General features: G+C 41.2%; 1 protein-coding gene across 1 annotated transcript in view; it reads right to left on the minus strand.

Moving 5' to 3' along the window:
- Nucleotides 1-7,161: 7,161 nt before the first annotated feature.
- LOC113226138 (transmembrane protein KIAA1109) overlaps nt 7,162-22,545 on the minus strand; it is a 38,649-nt gene continuing 23,265 nt past the window's right edge. The window contains exons 23-43 of the mRNA XM_026458667.1: nt 21,672-21,939; nt 20,720-20,836; nt 20,559-20,638; nt 19,980-20,475; nt 19,775-19,907; nt 19,545-19,703; nt 18,277-18,641; nt 16,526-17,011; nt 15,694-15,856; nt 15,536-15,615; nt 14,782-14,905; nt 13,964-14,121; nt 13,694-13,892; nt 12,622-12,854; nt 11,935-12,036; nt 11,198-11,356; nt 10,681-10,872; nt 10,144-10,225; nt 9,282-9,436; nt 8,885-9,015; nt 7,162-8,660 (exon numbers count right to left, since the gene is read on the minus strand). Of these exons, the coding sequence (XP_026314452.1) occupies nt 8,325-8,660; nt 8,885-9,015; nt 9,282-9,436; nt 10,144-10,225; nt 10,681-10,872; nt 11,198-11,356; nt 11,935-12,036; nt 12,622-12,854; nt 13,694-13,892; nt 13,964-14,121; nt 14,782-14,905; nt 15,536-15,615; nt 15,694-15,856; nt 16,526-17,011; nt 18,277-18,641; nt 19,545-19,703; nt 19,775-19,907; nt 19,980-20,475; nt 20,559-20,638; nt 20,720-20,836; nt 21,672-21,939 (4,218 nt within the window). The 3' untranslated portion in view covers nt 7,162-8,324. The remainder of the gene's footprint in view (nt 8,661-8,884; nt 9,016-9,281; nt 9,437-10,143; nt 10,226-10,680; nt 10,873-11,197; nt 11,357-11,934; nt 12,037-12,621; nt 12,855-13,693; nt 13,893-13,963; nt 14,122-14,781; nt 14,906-15,535; nt 15,616-15,693; nt 15,857-16,525; nt 17,012-18,276; nt 18,642-19,544; nt 19,704-19,774; nt 19,908-19,979; nt 20,476-20,558; nt 20,639-20,719; nt 20,837-21,671; nt 21,940-22,545) is intronic.

Genomic DNA, 22,545 nt, shown 5'->3' on the forward strand with positions numbered 1-22,545 from the left:
TCACTTAGGTACAGTCAACAGTACATCAGACTACACATTTTTGGCGTGTATACATACAATCAACAGCACATCACACTACACATTGACGTATCTTGTTCCGTTGTACTGGAGGCGATTTTCGAATAAAAATGTGTAGGCTGATGTACTATTGTTCGTACATCAAAAATTGACGTTATTTGGGATAGGTAGGTAGAGCATATTTATCAAAATTTTGAATTATTTTTTGTTGGAATTTTCCTAAATATTCCGAAAAATTGGTAGTTGAGATAAATATAGTCTACCTACTGCTTATCCCAAATAACGTCAATTTTTAATTTACTTAAGTGATTTCCAGAATCCCGGAAAAATCCAGGACAAAAAATGTAGTTGCAAGGCAGTCTCCACTCTCTGTCTCTGTTCCTCGAAGTTTAGTTAAACTCTTATCTATTCCGATCACTGGATAAAAATGAAGGAGTAATGAAAGAATTGTCTACTTATAAGGTCGGGTTCACATTTCTATCATTTTGGCGTGTCATATAATCACTGCGTCACTGACCCATTACCGATAACGACGCGTCGCGCATGTCACGTGTCAATTCATCAGAGACACAGACTAGATATACTACAGACACTACAGAGATGCAGATACGCCAAAATGATGTCACTGCGAACCCGGCATCATTTCCTGTATGAACTTGGCATCACTTTCTGTAATGCTGTTAGAGCTTTAGTGAACAAGAGCTAAATCGGAGGCAATTCTCGCAGAAATCAATGGTTGGTTACTAAAAATTATTAAGTAATTAATAAGTAATTATCCCCAAGATTATAAGATTATTTATTGCTCTTGATCCTTTCCAATGCAATTTTTATAGGGAACATTCCTGTTTGGGTTTTGACCTTCGGTCATTGATCTGATACAATAAATTGTAGAAAAGAGATTTGAACTAGATCCTGTCCGCCGTTTAATTCTTAAAAACGCCGCACGTCTGTGACGGTAAATTTTAGTTCACTTATCGTGACTGCAAAAGTGCCGTGTGCGTCACAACAGTGGCGCTGCAACTGCGTTTCCAAATATTGTATGAAAATTATAAAATAAACCGATTTCAAAAGTTCGTGATATTACATCTATTTGCCAAGTTTTATTGAAATCGGTTACCGGAAAGTGCGCGAAACCCACAGACATGTATCTAGATACATGATTCTATCTAGATAGAAGTTGATTAAAAATTAAAGTTTAAATTTTTAAGTAATCAAACTTTTTTAAAAACAACTTGTAATAATGGACATAACTATCTTGTTTAGGTATTTTTCTACTATATTAATATTTCACGACTACTTGTAATCAAGGAATACTTGAATAGTTATGTCCATTATTACAAGTTGTTTAAAAAAAAAGTTTGATTACTTAAAAATTTAAACTTTAATTTTTAATCAACTTCAAATATTAAAATTATTGTAATGGAATACAATGTGGCACGCTCGGTTTTCATACAAATTGCTGTACTTGCGACGTCTATCTAGATATATGTCTGTGGCGAAATCGGATTTTACACCTAGTTTTCCACCCTTAGCGGTGGAATAGTTTCTTCAAATTTAAATGGGACCAAATGATTGAATGAATTGAGGCACCCCCTTTCTAACAAAAAAAGAATCTTCAAAATCATAACACGTATTTTGAAACTTCTTTGAAGTCGGTTAATTAGTAATGGCGCGGCTGCAGTGCCACAGTGGCGCCACTATTGGCTTTTACAAACGTTTAATTTGAAAGCGCCCTGAGGCCCATAATGGTAACTCCTTGTCCGGTATTAAGTGCATATTGGCTGAACTCAGATCTAGAGATGCATATCAAGGTCTCCTGAAATAGTAGGAATAATTATTGGCATCTTGGATGATGTCATTACAAGTGACCAAAATTTTATTGCAGCTCAAGTTGGATTTATTAATACGGGTCTAAATGTCATTTGACTAACTTTACTTTTAGTTACTTAAACAGGCCATAGTATAAGACATGTATGGTAACTTCATACAAATGTAGCAGCGTGACTTTGTGTGCGCGTCTGCCGCGTACCGTGTACCGATGAACACGCAGAACAATGCATACAGTAGAAGTGGTTAGTTAGCGTAGTACGCAGTCCAACTGTAGGCGTATTTCGCCTACTTGAGCTCAGTCCGCCATTGTCGCTTTCTGCGTTTTCTGCGGTTGTGTCAATTCTTTGGCGCAAATTCTCTAAAATCGTAGGAAAAATCAGTTATTGTGATTTTTTGGAGTGCAAAAGTGATAGCCGCACCAAAAATATTACCCGTGGTGGTATTTCATATCATCGGTAAGTTTTTATTTTAATGAATTTTAAGTTTTCTTATTATCGAATTGGTTTTTGGTATCGTAATAAACGAAAGTAAATTAATAAAATGCATTATAATCGAGTTTTATCTTTTGGAGAACTAAGTATAAACGTCTCGAATTTTCCACGCTAGTAGCTAATCAAAAGCTTAGCGAAAAAATGCTTCATGAGTGTTTTATTAATTTTAGACTAAGTTCATTATGCAATGTGTGCATTAAAGAAGACTTCTATTGTCGAGAAAATATCACTTTTTTATTCGTTCAGATGTTAGTCTTTCGTTGCAGTCCAGCTACTGGCCGCAAGATGGCAGCACGTTGAATAAAATTTCAGTATAAAATCACGACGCAACTTGCAATATAAGTATTGAACTTTCAACAATATGAAGACTGGGTAAAGTTTAAATTATATTAACAGTCCAGAATTTGTTACACCTTTTTAAATTAGAAACTACGACCAATTATTATCCAGTTTTCATAGTGTTTATCGATTTCGATACTTCCAACAAACACTACTACACCAAATTTATTTTTTGTTAGGTAATTTTCTGTTATTTTTGTAAACAGCCAAATTTATTTACTAATATTATGTTCTCAGAATTTTGTTAAAAAAATTAAGAAACAAAATAAAAACAGAACAGGTCCAAAATTAAGTTGGTGTAGTGTTCATAAGCTTAAGGAACTTTCATAGTTTTTTTTCTTTCGTGGACGAACAAGTTCGCATAATCTTAGTAGGTCGTCTCACGCGCCTTTCATTATTATGCGAATGTGTGCACACATACAAGCCGCGCTGCTACTGTGTATGGAGTTACCATACTTGCCTTATGCTACTGCGTACATGCGCAGTGATTCCGTTGCTAGAAGACGCTATTTACCTTTACTTGTTAAGTACTCTGTAATTGTAACACATGTGCGTAAAACGAACACGATCGTTATGACGTCACACTTGGGCCAAAAAGCGCAGACGCATCTGATATTTTATTCATAGCGTATTTTATATATTTAAGTGCTATTTTTATGTTCTCACTACTTTTACGTTTTAGATCTTAACTCGCGAACAATAAAATCGGGCACCTAAGAAATTACAGTGGACTGCAAAGGTGAAAATTACTTTAATTAAGATAATTTTTCTGTTCTTTTTTATTAATCGATAATGATGTGATCGTGGGTGGTGGTTTCTTAGCATAAAAATTTTATTTCGTCGATTAATTAAATTTAGTAAAAAGAAAATGAAACGCCTGTAGTGAAGAGCTTATAAGCTTCTTACATTAAATTAATGATTCCACTCTTACTCCATTATTACTCAAGTAATTTGAAATTTTGCAGTTCACTAAATGCTCAATTTTATTACCGTTGAGTGTATAGTACTATTTTCTAAAGCCCAAGCTTCAGAGTCGTTAGAGTATGACCGAAACAGGCGAAAATAATTATAAGTAACTACAAGTATTTTTAATTAATAAGTACCATTACCATATTCTGATACCGTCTTGTATGTATATTTCATTCAAATATTGAATGACACTTGAATATTAAGACAACCGCATATCTTACTACATCAGTTTTGTTTATAGTGACCCTCCCTATCAACGTCTTGGTTATACGGGAAGAGCATTCTATAAGGGTGCATACAGATCTAGCGTATGCGCCGCGAACAAACTGCGTGTGCGCTGCGGTACACGCGTGCTGTTAAATACCTGTTAATGTATATGACCCGCAAATAGATCGCACAACTTAAGGCACGTGTACAGCTTGCGGTCCTTTCGCGAACTGTACGCACCCTGACCTGTCCAAGCAAGCCCGAGATCTTCTCAGTCAGGTTCTGTCCCTAGATCAGCCCGTTTGCACAAACTTCATTCGGTTCTGAAAAGGTTAGTGCCTTGGGTGAGCTGCCCCGGGTGCACGTACAGCTCCCTCCCTATTTTCCAGATAAGTACCGGTACTTACCGGTACTACAGCTCCGGAGCTGCTAAAAGACCACTTAATAAAAGTTCTTATGATACATTCCAACGAAATAGGGTCACAATAGACTTCTGTAAAACTTGAATAACTCTGAAGCATTGAGTCCAAAAAATGGTACTGTAACGGTGAGGCCAGATGAGCATGTTTTAATGAGTTGTGAGGCGCGTAATTAGGAATGAACTTCGGTCACACTGTGACGTCTTTGTGCGGGTAGAGGGAGGTTGGCGACAAGAAAGCGAGGAAAACATTTGTTGGCATGTGGCATACTAATTTTCAAATTTGGATGTAAACATAAACTTCCATATATTAATTAGTATCATAGTATATGGAACTGCCCACATTTTATCTTTCATACTGGGTACATACCCAGGTTAGCGCGACTCACAACTCCCATGATTACGCTCGTCTGGCCTCACCTTAAATGAAGTTTTACACTGTACAAATGTAGTATGTACACTAGATTTGCCGATCGGCTGTAGCTTTTTATATCTTGCATATTATTTTTGTCATATAAAATTATTATTTTGCTAAGAATGTATTTGTTATAAACTAAATAAAAACACAAATAAATAATATATTGTTTAATTAATTATTCAATTATATCACATCCTTTATGTACAAATAATCTGGTTTCATAGGAAAATAAAGATTATAATATGAAGCCCGTACCACTATATAAAAACTATAATACATAAAATGATAGAACTGCCTAGCAACAACTACGCCTCGAAAACGCTTCAACGTGTTGCGAAATGTAATTGAATTACAAAATATTCGTTTATTCCCAGTAGTTCCAAATGAAACTATATTTTCGGATCAAAATTCAGTATATTTGTTTTTTCAAACAAACCAACGCTTCAAGCTTTTTACATGTCACAAGGTCACGGTTGACTGAGATTGTAAAGTCATGAACCAGTTCTAATATTATATACAAACCATCCTTTTTTGCACAATAATTTTAAGTGCCTCTGTTACCATATTGTACTGCCACACATAGGTCCCGGGTAATATGTGTATGGCCTACATTTATTTCTCTCGAAAGTTTGGATGTAATTTTGTGGTTAGACAACCACAAATTTGATGTGTGTGACCATGGTACCCGCGGTACAGGGTTTCCCTAGTGCGGGGCTTGACTATGACCTATTTATTTATTTAAAATACAAAAGTAATTAATTGAACCATTTTATTTATAATTTAGCTCTGTATATTTCCTTCGTTAATCTACATTAATCCAAACCAAAGAGCATTTTTTCATAATAACGGGACAAATAAGTCGTGCGCCTGGTATGCTTCACCTTTTAGCAACATAAATTTAGGCTACATTAAATGTATTAATTAATATGAAATTAGATATAAAATAAAACATATTATAATAAGTTGTACTACAGGGAGTACAGCTGCTTGAGATTTTGCATCTTTTTCTTTGGAATATTTGTTTGACAAAACAAACGACATTTGCGAATCAGATCCGAAAAACCAGTTTCACTTCCAATATATGAAAGCCTAAGGCTGCAAAATGACGGAACGGTGGTGCATTCAGCGGGGCGTTCGTTTGCATGTACATAGCGCACAAATCGACACCTCCTACGTAAAGTATTGTATGTCGAAATTGCCAAGTTTAAAGGGGCGCGTTTTAAAGTTAGAAATTCCCTCATCTAATAGATCATCTAACCGATATCTAGGATTTTGTAATACTCTGTGTAACGAGCTTTGCCGAATAAAACTGAGAAATGCTATAGTCACATGTTATGCTCATTACGGTGAATTCAGAACTTTAAAACGCTCCCCTGTAAACTTGGCAATTTCGACATACGATACTTTACGTAGGAGGGGTCGAAATGTGTATCTTGTGTTGGATACATCAACTCGAAAATTACTAAGCACTTAAAATGTTATTTGTATTTGCAATTACACTGTCCTCTATCGGAAGAACCCGCGTCATAAACAAACCAGTAATACCGAATATAAAGTTGTTTATCGGCGTCTTCAAATCAGACGCTTATAAAAGCGCCACAGCGGCGCCCTATTACACGGGTGTAGTTTGCTTGTCATTCTATCCCACACTATCCTTTAATATCCCATGCCAAACAAACAAAAAAGTCTACAAGATCGATGACGTTTGTTGCTTTCTTATGAGGCCCCAAGAACTGAAATATACATGTGGGTACGGAACACAAGATTGATGCGTGAATAGGAACGGAACGTGAGAAGAAAGAGAAAAAGGCGATGAGACGTGTGCAAAAGATAATTTGAGACTCTTTTTATATTCAGTAAAAATCGAAAATCGTAATTGGTTCACAAATATTTGATAATAAGAGATTTGAGAACTGGGAACCTCCTATTTTTTCTTTGAAGTCGATTAAAAATATGTTAATAATTAATAGTCTTCTGTACACGTCGTACTCTCATCGCCGTATTCTATCTTCTTTCTCTCCCTTACCTTGCTATCCTTTCGCCCTTACACGCATCACATTTACATTCTGTACCCACAAAATACGTAGTAAATAATAGATTTTTAATTACACATTTTCACGCGGCCGCCAGCGAGTTTAACATTAGGAACTCATTATAGAGGGTCCTATACCACTACCATAAGTTTACAGTGACAGTTGTCGTAGCAACCCATAGCGATCTAGCAACCTGTGATTGCTAGAGAAGCAGTACGATTTTCTATACAAAATGTACATTTCTATTACGAGGTCATTAACTACAAATGCCTCTCTAAACTCGTGGTAAGGGCACTGGTCTGTAACGTCACTTAAGCAATTTAATAAAATTGACTAAACATCCAAAAACCAATTTACAAAATGGTATTATTACATACAATAAATTACAATTTTCTACTAAATTTCATTCATATGGAAATGTTTTAAATCCAATTGGACGATTCATAAGATTTTTTTATACATACATACATTTTTTTATGTAGAAATATAATAAATAAGTATTATGTACTTAGTTTTTAATAAAATTTATACATATTTGGTATCTGTAAGGAGATCTTATTTGTCACTTTATAGCACTCTGTTTTTTTTAATCTCCGACAATCTTGATAAGTAGACTTCATATGTATACTACCGTATAGACGAATCAGTGTGTTTATATTATATTATTTCCCAAAAGGAAGTAAAATGACGTTGAAGGGTTGCCACTTTTCGTAAAACTCTAAATAGTCATGTTCTTATTGTCGACAGTTCTATCGATAAATTGTGACAGCTAATACAATACGACAAAATCATTGCTTTATCGCTTTCTTTCTTCTTATTTTGACATTTGGCTCCTCTGATATTGATTCATGAAGTAGAGGTAAGATATTATTCTTTCAAGATGGCGTCTACTTTCATTAAACAATTTTCTTACATTTTACGAACCTTGATTTATATTTAAACGAAAGAAGTTTGGCCATTTTTGCATGAGTGTAACCAATATTCAGTCGATAATCGATATTATATTTATCGGCTGCAATCAACTTATTGTAAGCTGGCGTTTTACTCCGTCTCGGAAAAAATATAATATAGTTACACTGACCTTACAACGAAATTGGTAACCTAGGATCGTTTCCAGTTTAGACGGCTGTCGGTTCACATTTTATGTCAGTATAATTCGTCTCGATATTGCTCTAATAGTTACAATATTGTATTGCGTTAAATCCGGGATTCTTTTCACTTATTCTTATAAAAATACTACATACGGGTAGATGTCATTGTGAATAGGAACGATTGTTTTAATATCAGTATGTAAATTACCTCATACATTAATTAGTTTTAATGTATTCGATATTATTTTATCTGCACTAAGATAAAATGTTAGTTCTAATGTCGTTAAGAGAGAAAGGACGAGTATTTCAAAATCTTGCGGCATCTATATTTGACACTTAGCATAATTATGATAACGCTTTTTTATCACCAAATGCTCCTTGCCGAAGCCGTTCTGGCAACTCAATAGAGCTACGTACATCCTTTTTTGTTCTCTTTCCTGTACTCTCGGTGTCGAGAGTCGCCCGTTTGATATGATATTGAAACTAGCTCTAATTGGCTTGCTAATGCGGTCACTTGTTGGTGTTACTGGAGGCGGGCGGCGCCTGCGCAGTCACGAGCTTGGCCAGCGCTAGTGCCAGCAGCTTGTCAAGCGGATCCAGCGCACCACGCTGCACCCACTTGGGGATGGTGGTGCGCGCATGGCTGAAGCCCAGCTTCTGCAGGATATAGTCCACACCGTAAGGCTCGATGGATTTACCTGCCCACGATAACAGCCGTACAGTAGGCTCCAGGTGCCACGTGAGACAGCGGTAGTCGCGGTAGTCCTGCGCGTGCGCTGCCCCCGTCGCTGCGCCGGGAGCCGCTGCGCCGCTCTCCGTCCAAGCGTTGCGTGCGCCCATCGGCATCTGGCGGTTGACCACAGTTAGTGTTTTCGTTTGTTTATTCACATTACAATCCCCATGCGCTAACTGCTTACAGTAGGTAAATAAATTTCAAATGAGAAATATGTACAGTCAAGAGCACGTCAAGTTTGACATTTTGTACTTTGGACCGTCTTTATCGCAAGCGGCATAGAATTGGATTTAAATTTTAAGTGTCAAGCTTGACGTGCTCTTGACCCTGTACTTACAACGCGGTCCTTCTCCTTGATGTAAGACGATATGAGATCGTGCAGGAAGAGGAAGGCCTCAGCGTCCACCGACACGAAAATGTGATCTTCAAACTCCGTGATAAAGCTGCACTCAACCACCGGCTTGGCGTCTGCAATACAATACAAATACGCTTTACTGGATAGAAGAACAAATATATAACAACAAAATTACAATCGGCATTATTACTAAACAGCAATCTTTAAAGACAATGATTATACAGGTATGGTATGATGCCAGGGCTATGTGACACGGAAGGAAAGTACTTTAATATTGTGTTTCATGGAGACATGATTTTTAAAAGTAAGTAATACTGCACTCAAATATCAATTATAAAGATTGATCCCTGTTAAATAGACTGCATCCGACTGTAAATACCTTGCAGCGTCGGCGGGTTGTGTGCCTGGCGGTGGTGCGTGCGCAGGTGCATTTGCAGGCTGGGCAGCGCGAAGATCACCTCGCGCGTATGTTTATCACCCGCTTTGCGTTCCGTCGAGCCTGTGCTACCGGTGCTACTGCTGCCACTGCCAGTGCTGTAGTTTTTCCAACAATGTTTTATCAAGTGGACTCCAACAGGGTGGCGCCAGTCATCATATTAAATGTATAGTCTTTAATACTGCATTATTATAAATTTATGTCTACGTGTCGTTGTCCTACCAGCAAATGGATTTCGGGTCCGTGCTTAAAAGTGTCCAAACCAAAAGAGAAACAAATTGCAAAAAGAGGAACAATCGCGCGTCACTCTTCGTTTGGTCCTTACGTTTATAAGGGTTAACCCTGAACATATTTTCCGTGGTTTTTGTATTAGACTTGTCAATTTGTTGTTGGTAGATCTATGCTAGATTTTTTTATATAATACCAAGTGTCGGGACGAACTAGCTTACGCCTGGTGGTAAGCGACACGCCTGTCCATAGTGGTTGCAGTGCCACTCAGAGCTTTAATCGCAAACATATTTGGGGCACTGCCACTGCGCCCGTCACCCTGAGACATAAGTTGACAAGTCCCATGTGCCTGTAATTTCACTCTTACCCTTCTAAACCGGAACGCAGTAATGCTCGCATTACATTATATGAGTCATGTGGTCTGAAATAAATTACTAAATAAAATAAAAAATACTGCTTGTCGGTAGAAATAGGTGAGGTGGCAGTACTTCCTTCAACGAACTCTTTCACTACTGCTACTAAAGGTGTAGACAACATCCCTTCTAGTACGCCTAATATAGTTTCCCCATATACTGACCTGTTGCGTTCGCGATCGCGCTCGGCACTGTTGGTGTTGCCCGCGCCCGCCTCCCGCTCCAGTGACGGGAATAACTCGATCGCTGCAAAAGCCATTATTTACAATGTTATACACTTGTTTCCTATAAAATTATGCGAAAGAAGGAAGCTTTTCCATCATCAGAGGACTAAACGGAGACTGGAGTTCCATCCCTAATTATTGTGGATATTGCAAGGATTCGCATGAAGCGCTTCGCTTCTTCATTTATATGGGGAACGGCTAAGGAGTGGAATGCCCTGCCTGCAGACTTATTCCCTGTATGTTATAACTTAGGCCTTTTCAAGACGAGAGTGAATAGGCATTATTTAGATGTGCATGCTACATTGTCGACCTTATCGTCACTTTCCGTCAATTGAGTCGAAGGTCAAATGTGCGCTTATTTTTTTAATTAAAAAAGTCTCTTCTTTAAGTTACTAACAAAAAAGTCCATTCGAAGTTCTTCGTCACTTGCCAAGAGAACAACATTCTCTTCGTTCCAGCTGGACAAGCAACACGTACCGTCAATTTCGGAGCTGGCGAAGGCGTAATGGAACCACTCGCGCAGCGTCTTGAACTGTGGGGGGAAAAGCAGCGCGCGCGTCATACGGCACACTGTGGCCATGGACTGGTGCCCCCCTCCACCGCCGGTGCCTGCGCCTGCCGCGCCCAGCGACACGGTCAGGCTCTGCACTACTACCACCTCCGGCGAACCTGTACCAATCATTTCATTCTCGGGTGTTGTGGAAAAATTCGTCAACTTTTGCGCCGACTTTACCAATAAATATTAAAGTATTTAATCCGAATGTGGACTTTGAAGTGAAGCTTAAAGTCAAAATTTATTAAAATAACAATCTTTATTGCCTCTTTTCACGGTCATTGCATAAGTAAACTTACATAGCTGCCTTTTGAATTTTTACCAAAAATGAAAACATTGGTAAGAGACTGGAGTCCATACTAGATGTTAACCCGCGTGACAGATGTCCAGGCTCCCACCTCCAGATATTATTTTTAGCTTAAAAGTAGGAGTAGTGCGTACCGTCATCGGCCTTAGAGTGTTGCGCCTCGGTAGCGAAGCTGCAGCAGGGGTCCTTGAGGCTGAAGAGCGCCCAGGATTTGGCTTTAAAACTGTTCCCGTGGAAGCATGCCAGAGATACATTCGCACCCAGGAGCTCAATCGTGCCGCCCACTACAACGCCTGTGTGGAATTAATTACATACGTAAACAAAATAATAACAACAATTATTCCTTCATTTTATTTTGCGACACACAAGTCCGTCACCCAACACGTTCAGAGCTCATAGAAAACCAGGGCTACAGTTAATTATGGCTGTGGCATAGGCCGAATGAAGTCCTTTTGCGTACGCAACCGCACAAATGACAGTACAATTTGTAGTTGTTATATTTTGTTTTTTGCTTTTTGTCTCTTACGAACCGCGCGCGCGCACGCAAGCACACATGCACGCACGCACGCACGCTTGCAAGCACGCGCGCACGCACGCTTGCAAGTACGCACGCACGCACGCTTGCAAGCACGCACGCACGCACTCACTCACGCACGCAAGCACGCACTCCCACACACACACACATAGACAACCACAAATTATGCAAGCAAAAACGTAGGCCATACAAATATTTCTCCCACACCGGGAATCGACTCCGGGACCTCTGCGTGGCAGACCGTTCTGGTAACTGTTCGGCCATAGAGACAGTGTGAAAATGAAAGTTATACATGGCTAGATCGTAATTATATTGAACTGCACGCATTCACCATACCTTGCGCAGGCGCCGGGCGTACCAGCTGCAGAACCCGTTGCCAATGTCGGTGGTGGCGCAACGTCGCGCCACCTGCTGCCTGACCTTCGCTGCCGCCCGCTGCTGTGAGAGCAACATCTCGGTTTTATCGACATTGATAAATTTTACTACATTTTCATCACACTTGCTCCAAAACAGTATCATGACGTGCAGGCAAAGTCGATAAGTAAGATCTTAAATTACATTATCGCCCTATGGATTTTTTACGTCAAGATTTAAGCAAAATGTTTTTATGTTCATAAAATCTGAGCGTATATTTCGCATAAACTTGAAACATAAAAATCTAAACATTTGCAATGTAACTATATTTTACTAAATTTATTTAATGAATTCAAGTCTGTGCATTTTGTAACATTTTAGTTCGAGTTGTATTATCGATGGAAGAATAATCCTGGCAATCCGTTTAAAAAAAAAACAATAAACCCGCAAAATCCACAAATGTCCTGTTGTGAAGCAATATTTATTCACACAAGAAATAAAATTCGTTGTATCTATTTCCTCGCCAATGTATGTGTCACGGGCGGAAAAAATTACAAATCTCGAGTCATTAAAATCTCTTCTAACAATCTCCTGTTGGTAATTTCTTATTTACCGCCTTTTAATACAAAATTTATTATTATATACGACCAATGTTGATTATATACTTACGTTCCTTGGCGTTCTTGGCGTCCTTCGCTGGTTGTGAAGGCGCCGGGGGCGCACACCGGCCGCGATAGTCGGGGTCAAGGGAGTTGAAGACACGTTTGGATGACTTAAACTGCTGGGTGAAGAATTCCTCCAGCTTGAGCTGCATCTTGAACAGGTCGGGCGTAGTAGATCGTGACATGAGCACTTGCAGCTGCTGCCACGCCAGCGTGCCGTGCGCCAGGATGATCGCCGGCCTAGGAACCAGTGTACAATGTGAAAAAAGGAACAGAAGAAGTGTATTTAAGTTTTTTTTATAATATTTTATAATATAAGCGACGACGGCATGAACAAGTCGTGCGCCTGGTGGTAAGTGACACGCCTATCCATAACAGTTGCAGTGCCACTTAGAGCTTTTAATAGCAAAGATCTCAGGGGCACTGCCGCTGCGTCCGTCACCCTGAGACATAAACTGACAAGTCCCATTTCACCAGCATCATATTACTCATATTACTGCTTGATGGCTGAAATAGGTAAGGTGACAGTACTTCTCAGGACGAATTCTTTCACAAGGAGCTGCTACTTACTTAAGTGTTGGTACACCCAACGAATAATGGATACAAAGCACTTGATGATTTGTGGGTAGTGGCCAGTGTCTGCTTGTTCATTAATACAAGAAACTAAACTGCAATGTATATTTCAGCTTGTTACGTGTATGTATTGTGTATAATTCAAGTTCCACGTTTAGGCTTCGTGTCCAGTTGTTCCCAAAATGCTTAACTGTCCCGCTTTCACAAAACATTACTCACGTAACAATAAATTTTAAAAAAATGGCGCGCAAGCGAAAAATATATAAAGCCAGCCAATCAGACATCGAGCACCGAACTACACAAGATTAGTTATTCATATAAGTTATTGATTCATTAAACAATTTTAGTTCTTTTTATTATTATTTTTTTATCATTAAACATTTCGTAATTGTCATAAACGTATTTTATTTTGAAAACAATAACAAATTTACAGGGGTCCCGCCCTGAGGGAATAAAATAATGGTTAGTTGTGAACCACATAATAATAATAAAAAAATGTAGCCCACTTGGTGTGGTGGTGGTCCCTCGGCGGGCGGCGCCAGTCGTCTCGCGCGGCGGATCGCAGGCAGCTGATACGCGCCAGCAACACTGGCGTGCCCATGTACTCCATGCGTAGCTCCAATGCCGCTACACGTACACCGCACACGTGGAAGGGGCTGGCCACGCCCGCGGCGCCGGCGCCGCTAGCTTCCTCCTCAATGTGCACTGCCCAGACAAAACCATTACGCAACTGTCGCACCCAAAATTGTGTACCAGGCAGATGAATGCGGGATCACCGTATGTGTGTATGTGGGAGAGTGAGATGGCGCCGCCGACGATGCCACCGCGTGCGTCTAACGATGACCCGGCCAGCGCCACGCCCACTAACATGTTGCGGTGGCCGGTGCTGCCGATGCTCAGCCGTCCCGAGCAGTTGAAGTCGCGGCTCTGCCAGCTGCACGCAACCATTGATCACGTCACTCAATGCCCAAAGGCGAACGCTTAACAAACTTGTAATATGTTATAGTCTGTCTTTTTTTAAGACGGAGTAAAATGACTTTTGCAGTTGCCAGTTTTCATAAAATTTGAAATAGTCGTGGAGTTGTTGTGGACAGTTTTATCGATAGTTTGTGAAAGAAGCTAAAATGTTGCCAAAAATGTCTGAATTGTGAATGTTACGATGTTCTAATGATTGCTAATTGCTTTCTTTACTCTTATTTTAACAGTTGGCCTACTAGTATCGAAATAAATTTTTATTCATATACAGTTCAATAAAGACAGGCGGATTTCATTATCTATATTGAATTAAAATTAAAAATTGAAAATATATCTCCTCTTTATACTATTAACAGACGTAGTTCTAAATGTAGAGTATGAATTTATTGACAATTTAAATGAACCTGTGCCCGGTAGTTGGACGAACAATGGACCAATGATGATTCAAATCAATGATGAAATAAGTTTGGCTATTTATTGTATAAGCGTAACCAACATTCAGTCGATAGAATATTTATCGACAGCAATCACTAGCGGTCAACACTTTTGCGCAATAAACTGTCATAATACTCATCTTCAAAAAAAGACCAACTATAAGTAGTAAATGACGTATGACTACCTGACGTTGCCCATAACGTTGCCCATGTTCATGTGGACATTGAGCCGTGTAAAGTTGACGGCAAACAGCACTAGCGTCTCCCACGCAGCGCCGCCTGCTTGCGCTGCGGTCGACCCGCTGTCTGCTGCAACACGCAACATTGGTTAATTCGGACATAATTATACAAATCCATACAGAAAGACACTTATAGCATAGTAGAATAAAACAAGTAAAGTAACTCCGTACAAAATAACAGAGCGCTTGTATGTGGGGGCAACGGCCGCGCGCCGTTCACACACATTCACCTAATTATGAAAGACGCAAATCAAATAAAAATAATCTTTATTTCATAGATAAGCATTTCATACACTTGAAATCATCACATTGGTTAAACTCTACCGCTCATTCCCGAAGAATGAGCAAGAAACTCTATGGATTGCTTTTTATAAATATACATTTGAACACATTTATCATTTACAATAATTGCTTTTTCTTCAAATATCATACATCGCGACTACCTCCAAGAGTTAAACGAGTTACTACCACAGATTTTCGTCATCCAAGTACGCAGAAGTCATATAATAAATAACCTTTAATAATAGTTTTTGCTTAACTATAGTTTTAAACCTCGTGAATGATGCGTTGGGACGACCAGTGTTATGTAACGCTAATGTATAGCTAAATTATGCAAAAGTGTGCACATTTGCGACGTTCACATGGAGTTACCATACTTGTTCTTATTCTGCTATGCTTACACTTTCACATTTTAGTTTACCTTTAGTCTTTTGGAAATCAGTCTTTGTTTTCTCTCTTTGAGGAAGCATCGGTGACACAGGCACATTAGCACTCGACGAACTGCAACGAACATGGTTTTTATTTAGGTTTCGTTTATTCCCATGACACGTATTTAGAAACAGCTGTAAAAGATATTACCTGGCGGAGTGCTGCGGCTGTTGTGCGCTAACGCCTGCGCTAAGGTCGCCGAGGAACATGCGGCGCACTATAGTGCGGCGATACCACGCCTTAGGGAATGCTAGAATTTCGCCCAGCCGTCGCATGTCGTACTTGAACCAGGCACTGCCCACATCCACAATGGCTGCAATACAAGACGTTGACTTAACCTCCAAAGTGTTTAGCGGATTCTAGACAACCCCCATCGACTGCGTCAAAAAATTCAAAAAATTACGGTGTTACTAGTTTCGAAAGTTATTTGGCTTTTAAAAACAATTGTTACATTACTGTGTTCCAAACAATTAGACCCTATGCACACGGCGTATTTCAGACGCGCGTATACGGCGCCGTAATCGCGCGTCATCTGCACGTATACGCGCCACAGCGCTGTAGTGAGTCGATTCAAACGCGCGCAAACATCGCGTTGCAAGCAAGAAGCTTATACAGGGTGACATTTGAGATGGGGAAGCAAGGCCAGCTACCTTAATCGTCGTAGTTATAGGAAAAATTGCTGTCCAGTCTCAAATTTACACCTTGTATAATCCACTGGAGTTTACAATTATTACAATTTCATGTAGTTGCTTCATTTCAAAAACTAACTGAAATTAAGAAACAAAACTAAAATTAAAACTATCTCTTGTCAAAATGCGCGATACTTACGCGCGACTACAGCGCGTCTACGGCGCATATCCGCGCAGATGACGCGTAAGCGCGCGTTGTCAGGGGTTACCCGCCCACTGTACTTTTTCGCACTTTCGAGGTGAATTTATGACAATAGATCCAAAAATTGGGACATGTCTGTGCAACCACTCACTGGAGAAGCGTACGGTGGCCTTGGAGTGGTCCTTGTCGATCTGGAAGTCTAGCTTGCGGCTGCGCGACAGGTGGAACTTGACAAACTCCACGTTAATACTGAGTGAGTCCTTGCGCTCCGAATCGGAAAGAGGTGACCATTGCACTTGTGCTTCTTTAAGGCTGGATTTCTTGCCGCCGTACGGATGAAACATGTTGACGGAGAAGTCAGCCAGGCAGCCGGTAACACTGAGGCCGCCCATAGCAACGCCCGGAGCCGTCATCTCCTCGTCTGTAGCGCGCTTCGAGCTGAACACTATCTGCAGGCTGGGTAGCTGAAGCAGGCATTCAACGCGAGATGCGGGCAGGCAGCTAAAGCGGAACGTCGAAGGTTGCATGTGGAAGTGCACGATCACGTCAACCGGGAACGACGCGTAAACGTATTGCCCGTATGACGCTTCGCCCTCCGCCCCACCGCCGTCGCTGCCGCCCTCCGTTGAACCGCCCTCTGCAATGACCAACCGAGCAACTCAGAAGTCTAAACGCAGTTGTGACTATATACCTTCCTTGCTTTTGTGACTTTGTTTTTAATAGTGCTTCTTATCCGTCTAGTAAATCTTCTTTGACTGTTTTTGTTCTTTGTTGGGACTGAAGTTGGCTGCTTTTTTGTTGTATTTTTAAACATTGGTACTGTACTAGATAATGTACCTAATTTACTAATGTACCAGCATTGACTTACAAATAAATGCACGACGGGTCTAATACAAAAACCACGAAAAAAATGTCCCAAGTCAACCTATTCGAAATTTAAATTGTTATGTCATCGCAGTATCGCGCTGTCCGTAGAACAAATGAAGACTAAAGCGGAGTGTCGCGCTCTGTATACGATTTTAGCGCCTTACAAGTGCGGACACTTTTTAGCGCGGACCCGACGTCCATATAATTGTAAGTCAATGTGTACCAGGATCAAATGTAAACAACCTTCTTTTTGTGTTCTACGAATCATATTTTATATTTTTATTTTATTAGACTTAGTTATTGTTATTTTATTTGACGGTTACCACCCATAGTACAGGCGATCTTAGTTTAGGAGCAATCTATGTACCAATTGGAATAAAGATATTATTATTATGTTCTTCTTTATTTATCTCCGCCTGTAGGCTAGTTTGGACCAAACTTACGGACCGAAATTAAGTAAATGCTAGATGGTGTGTATCTATATGGAGGGTGTGTAATAAGAGTACCTACTTCGTACTCTTCCATCAGCATGAACTTTCAGACAATGCGACATTAATTTAAAATTACAGCTTTATTATTATTTGGTGAAATTACAGGCACATGGGACTTATCAACTTATCGACTCTTCCGTAGAACAAAGATCTATGTGCAAGACTACTTGTTCTCAGGACATAGTACATTTCGTTCGTTATTCTTCGCTGTGGATGTCAGATTGACCGTTGTTCGATTTTATATTTCCGAAACGAAATAAGATGTATAAATTCTCAAAACACCGTTACATAGGTCTTAGTTTGAATAACGAAATTATTATCGTAACGTACTTATTCTCTTTTCGCTATATAATCACTTCGGACTCCGTTCTTCGGATGAGTCGTTATGTATCAGAGTGGCGGGCGCAGTGGCAGTGCCCCTTAAACTTTTGCAATTTAAAGCTCTGAGGACACTGCAACTGTTATGGGCAGGCGTGTAGCTTACCATCTTGTTCGTTCCGTCACTTGACATTTAAAAAAAATATTATTAACCGTGAGTACTTACGGGCGGTGAGGACCGGCGGGCCCAGCGACAGCGCCTTGGCGGGGATTGGTTCGAGCGCTCGTTCCAGGAACTCGAGGATGTGCGGGCTGATGATGGTCTCCTCGGGGATGCTGCGCAGCGTGATCCAGGCAAAGAGCGCGGCCTTCTTGCCGGCGCGGGCGCGCGCGGCGGCGGGTGACGCGCCCTCGTCGGGAAGCGTACGCGACTCGTAGTGCACCTTCAACAGCAGCCCGGGCACGCGGAACACCGTCGAGTCCACCACGGGCAGCAGCCGCGCCCCGGGCTTGCGTCGCGCGGAGGGGGACCCGCCAGTCTCGCCCAGCCCGCCCGACGCCGATCGACCCACGCGCATGCGCGACCCGCTGCTGTTCACAAAACAAATTAAGTACACGTTTAGAAGCAGTAGAGCTCCTTGTGAAAGAGTTCGTCCAGGAAAGTACTGTCACCTTACCTATATCTGCTGCCAAGCAGTAATGCGAGCATTACTGTGTTCCGGTTTTGAAGGGTAAGGGTGCTGGTGGAATTACGAGCACATGAGACTTGTCAACTTATGTCTGAGAGTGACAGTGCCCTACAAATTATGGACAGGCATGTAGCTTACCATAAGACGCACGACTTGTCGGTCCTGTTACTTGACTATTATTTAAAAAACTCATTGATACCTCCAATCAACACTACACCACTTTACTTTTTAGTCAGTTCCTGTTATTTTTGTAAACAGCCATATTTATTTCCTAATATTATGCTCCCCGAATGTTGTGAAAAAAAAAGAAACAAAAAACAAAATTAAAAAACAGAACAGATCCAAAAATTAAGTTGGCGTAGTGTTCATTGGAAGTATCGACATAGCAGACGCGAATAGTGTTGGGTCATGGAAAAATTTCTATTTGGAAAAAAAAATCTGGATTTTTTCTAGATATTTTTCTTTTAATTTTCTACATAGGTAAAAATTTAAGTTACTGAACGAAAACGATGGAGTCATTAGAAAGGATTTTGCTGTTGTGAAATCTTTTTAAATCTCTCTTAGGTGGCTTTAAGCTATAGAAGTTTTATTAATAATACACGTTAAATAAAGTTTAAAAAGATATTTCTAAACGTAGAAGTTATGTTATTATGAGCCTTCGATATTATATTTTTCCAATTTTTCGGAAAAAAATCCGGAAAAACGTCCACTATTTGAAGACAGTCGGAAAATTACCCCCAACAGTAGACGCGGCCCATCGCACGAGCATGCATGAACGCACACCTCGGAATATATGTACACTTACATTTTAGCGTCGTCGTCCCGTGATGTCTCCCTTGTATGCAGCACGCACTTGCCGCTGTTGATGTGCACCTTCACGTCAAGTTCGAAGTCCACGTTCGGCTCGGCCGTCTTCGTCTTGCTCGTCTTGCCCTCGCCGCCAGTGTCGCCTGTTGACGCGCTGCTAAGGAACGTTCGTTTTGTCAATCTCGAACACTGGATTAGGATAGCTGAAGGCGGTCGGTTTGAGCTTACCTATGGTCGTGTTTGCGGCGCAGTTCGACCGCCTCCAGCTGGTCGGCCCAGAGGTCGGCGCGCGCGGGCAACGAGCTCTGGCGCTGCACGGCGGGCGCCCCGCGCGTGCGCAGCGACGCGGACCGCGACGGGCCTGCGCAGACGCACTCGGTCACCGATTCGACCTTTTGGTATACAAGTGCCACATGGGACAAAGTTTACTCACCAGTAAGCGGCTCGCTATCCATGGAACTCCAGCTGATATCGCCCTCGATAATATCGGCTAGGCGCGCGTCCTCCTCGGCCAGCAAAAGCGTTTCGCCAGAGTCTCCCATGCCTAGCGGCGGATCGGTATCGTCGCGCGGCGCGTGTGGCGTCAACGGCGGCGGATCGGTGCCTCCCATGAACGAGTGCGACCGGTTCGAACCCAGTCCTAACTTGCCCTTGGTGATCGAAGATGCCTTCACGCTCTGCCGACGCAGCTTCTGGATCATGTCCCTGCGGAAGTCTTTGAAGACAAGCGCCTCGAGGTCATGCAGGCGGCGCATCTCATATTCGATGGTAGCGTGTGAGGCGCCGAGGGCTCTCAGGTCGTTGATGATCTTGGCCTGCTCGTGCATCTCCTGCTCGATGAGCCGCGACCGCTTCTTCGCATCCAAGCTAGTGTCGAACACGAACGCCGGCAGGTGGTCTGTGCACTTACGCCGCAGCACTATACTCTCCTGGATACAAGCGATTCATATGTATTTAACAAATTGATAAGTTGTATTCTTCAGTCTTCGTGTAATAAAATCAACGATCATACCTGGGAATCTTTGCTGTTGTCCGCTTCGTCGTCCAAGTCGCTGTCGTAGTCCATTTTTAGGGGATCTTCTTCCTCGAATCCTGTAAACATGCAAGTAGTCAGAAGGTCCGCCAGAAAATTATCAGACCAACGTGTGTATCAGACATAGTTTGGTTGTGTACCGGTAAGCATGGTTAGCGTATGTCCGAGTGCGGAGAGCTGCTTGCCGACGCTCACGTCTAGATGGATGTCCACGCCCTCCATTTGCCAGGACACGTTCAGGAACCACTTCGCGTTCTCTGCAACAACATCAAGTGTGAGCGGCGCCCTAATCAGCCCACAAAGGATATAGAGATCTGGTGTCGAGTCGAGCTGTGATGATGCGACCTCCTTCATCGTCATCCCACCGTTTTATTACCCCTTTTACTGGTTCCTGGCCACTTTTAAAATTTTGAATCGTTCTAGAATACCTTTTCCCTCATTATTCTTACGTTTTGGTTCGTTTCGTCATCCATCACTCTATTTGAATTTCTCGACGCGAGAGGTCGTACTCATTTATCGTTATGTAAAATCCAGCTCCACTTAAACTGTTTTTAAACCATTAGGTATATATATACGCATATAGACCCTCTTGGGGCAAGTATCTGGAGTTTCGACTGTTTAGTACTAGTAGGGAGTATTTTATATTATCTGTACCTTTTTTATATCATTGTATTATTTTGTAACAGCCTTTCTTTTCCTCTTTTAATAAATGTAAGTGGACCGATTCTTCTCTTTTACTTTACGGCTAGGCCACAGAGCTACTGTTGGGTAATTTTCCGAAAATTTGAAATAGTGGAAATTTTTCCGAAAAATATCCCGAATAATTGCAAAAATTGGAAATATGTCATTACGAAGGCCCTGTTCCCCGTTTAGAAATATCTTTCGAAGTTTTATTTAGCGTAAGTAAAAGCCGCTTAGAGAAAAACGAGATTTACAGCGAAAAAAAAACACCTTTATAATCGCTCCATTGTTTTCATTCAGTAACTTCAACTTTTGACAGGTGTCAACGTCAAATGTGAAAAATATCCGAAAAAATAAGATTTTTTCAAAATGGAAAGTTTTGCAGGACCCAACACTACACAGAGCTATTACCGTTGTGCTTCGGCGCGGCGGTGCGGCTGCACACCTCGTAAGTGCCTTCGGAGACGCAGCATACGTTAAGTGCGGGCTCGTCGGCGCGCGGCTGCCAGTCGTCCAGCGACGCCTCGAACTCGCTGGCGAAGCGCAGACACAGACCCACGAATCGGCCCTTCGACACAAGAGCGCCACTCGAGCACGCCGACACCGAGGTGCTTTCCAGCGTCACCACCACAGCCCCGCGTGCTTCGCCTTCCAGTGCCGCGCCGCTAGTCTCCTTGTTCTGAGCCACACACGGATCACCTCAGTATTCCCTTGTATCATGGACCAACAACTCAAGAAGACGCTAAATCTGACAAGACTGCGTAGTAGTGAATTTAGTACCTATTGGTACACTAGATGTCGCAACGAGTACCAAAAAGCTATTTTTTCATTATTTTAATGGCTTTGCCTTTGTATTTAGCCAGTCAAAAGGTTAAGTAAACGGAAAAGAATGATGTGGTAGAGTGAGTAGGTGAGTAGCTATTAAGGTATTTGTCGGCACGTATATTAAAGCTTGATCTTCGATAAATAACGCCAGTAGATTATATACATCTTTGCATTACATAAATACAATAAAATTGTTATAGAAGTAGGAAATGGTACATTCACAAGGACAAACTGCAATTTGTTAAAGCTATTCTTATTTCGAGTGATAACAAACAAATCAACTAGATGGCGCTTATTGCATAGATTTTTATGGATAGTACCAGCCACTCTTTTATTTTGTTATGCATTGGCGCCATCTACCGATACTATGAAGCGTTAATTTATACATTAATTTGCAACACACGAGGCCGTCTATTGACACGCATATTTGTCAAAGTGCTGAAACGATTTTAGGTCGTGG

Source organism: Hyposmocoma kahamanoa, unplaced genomic scaffold, assembly GCF_003589595.1.
Source record: "Hyposmocoma kahamanoa isolate Upper Pololo Valley unplaced genomic scaffold, ASM358959v1 182, whole genome shotgun sequence".
NCBI lineage: Eukaryota > Metazoa > Arthropoda > Insecta > Lepidoptera > Cosmopterigidae > Hyposmocoma > Hyposmocoma kahamanoa.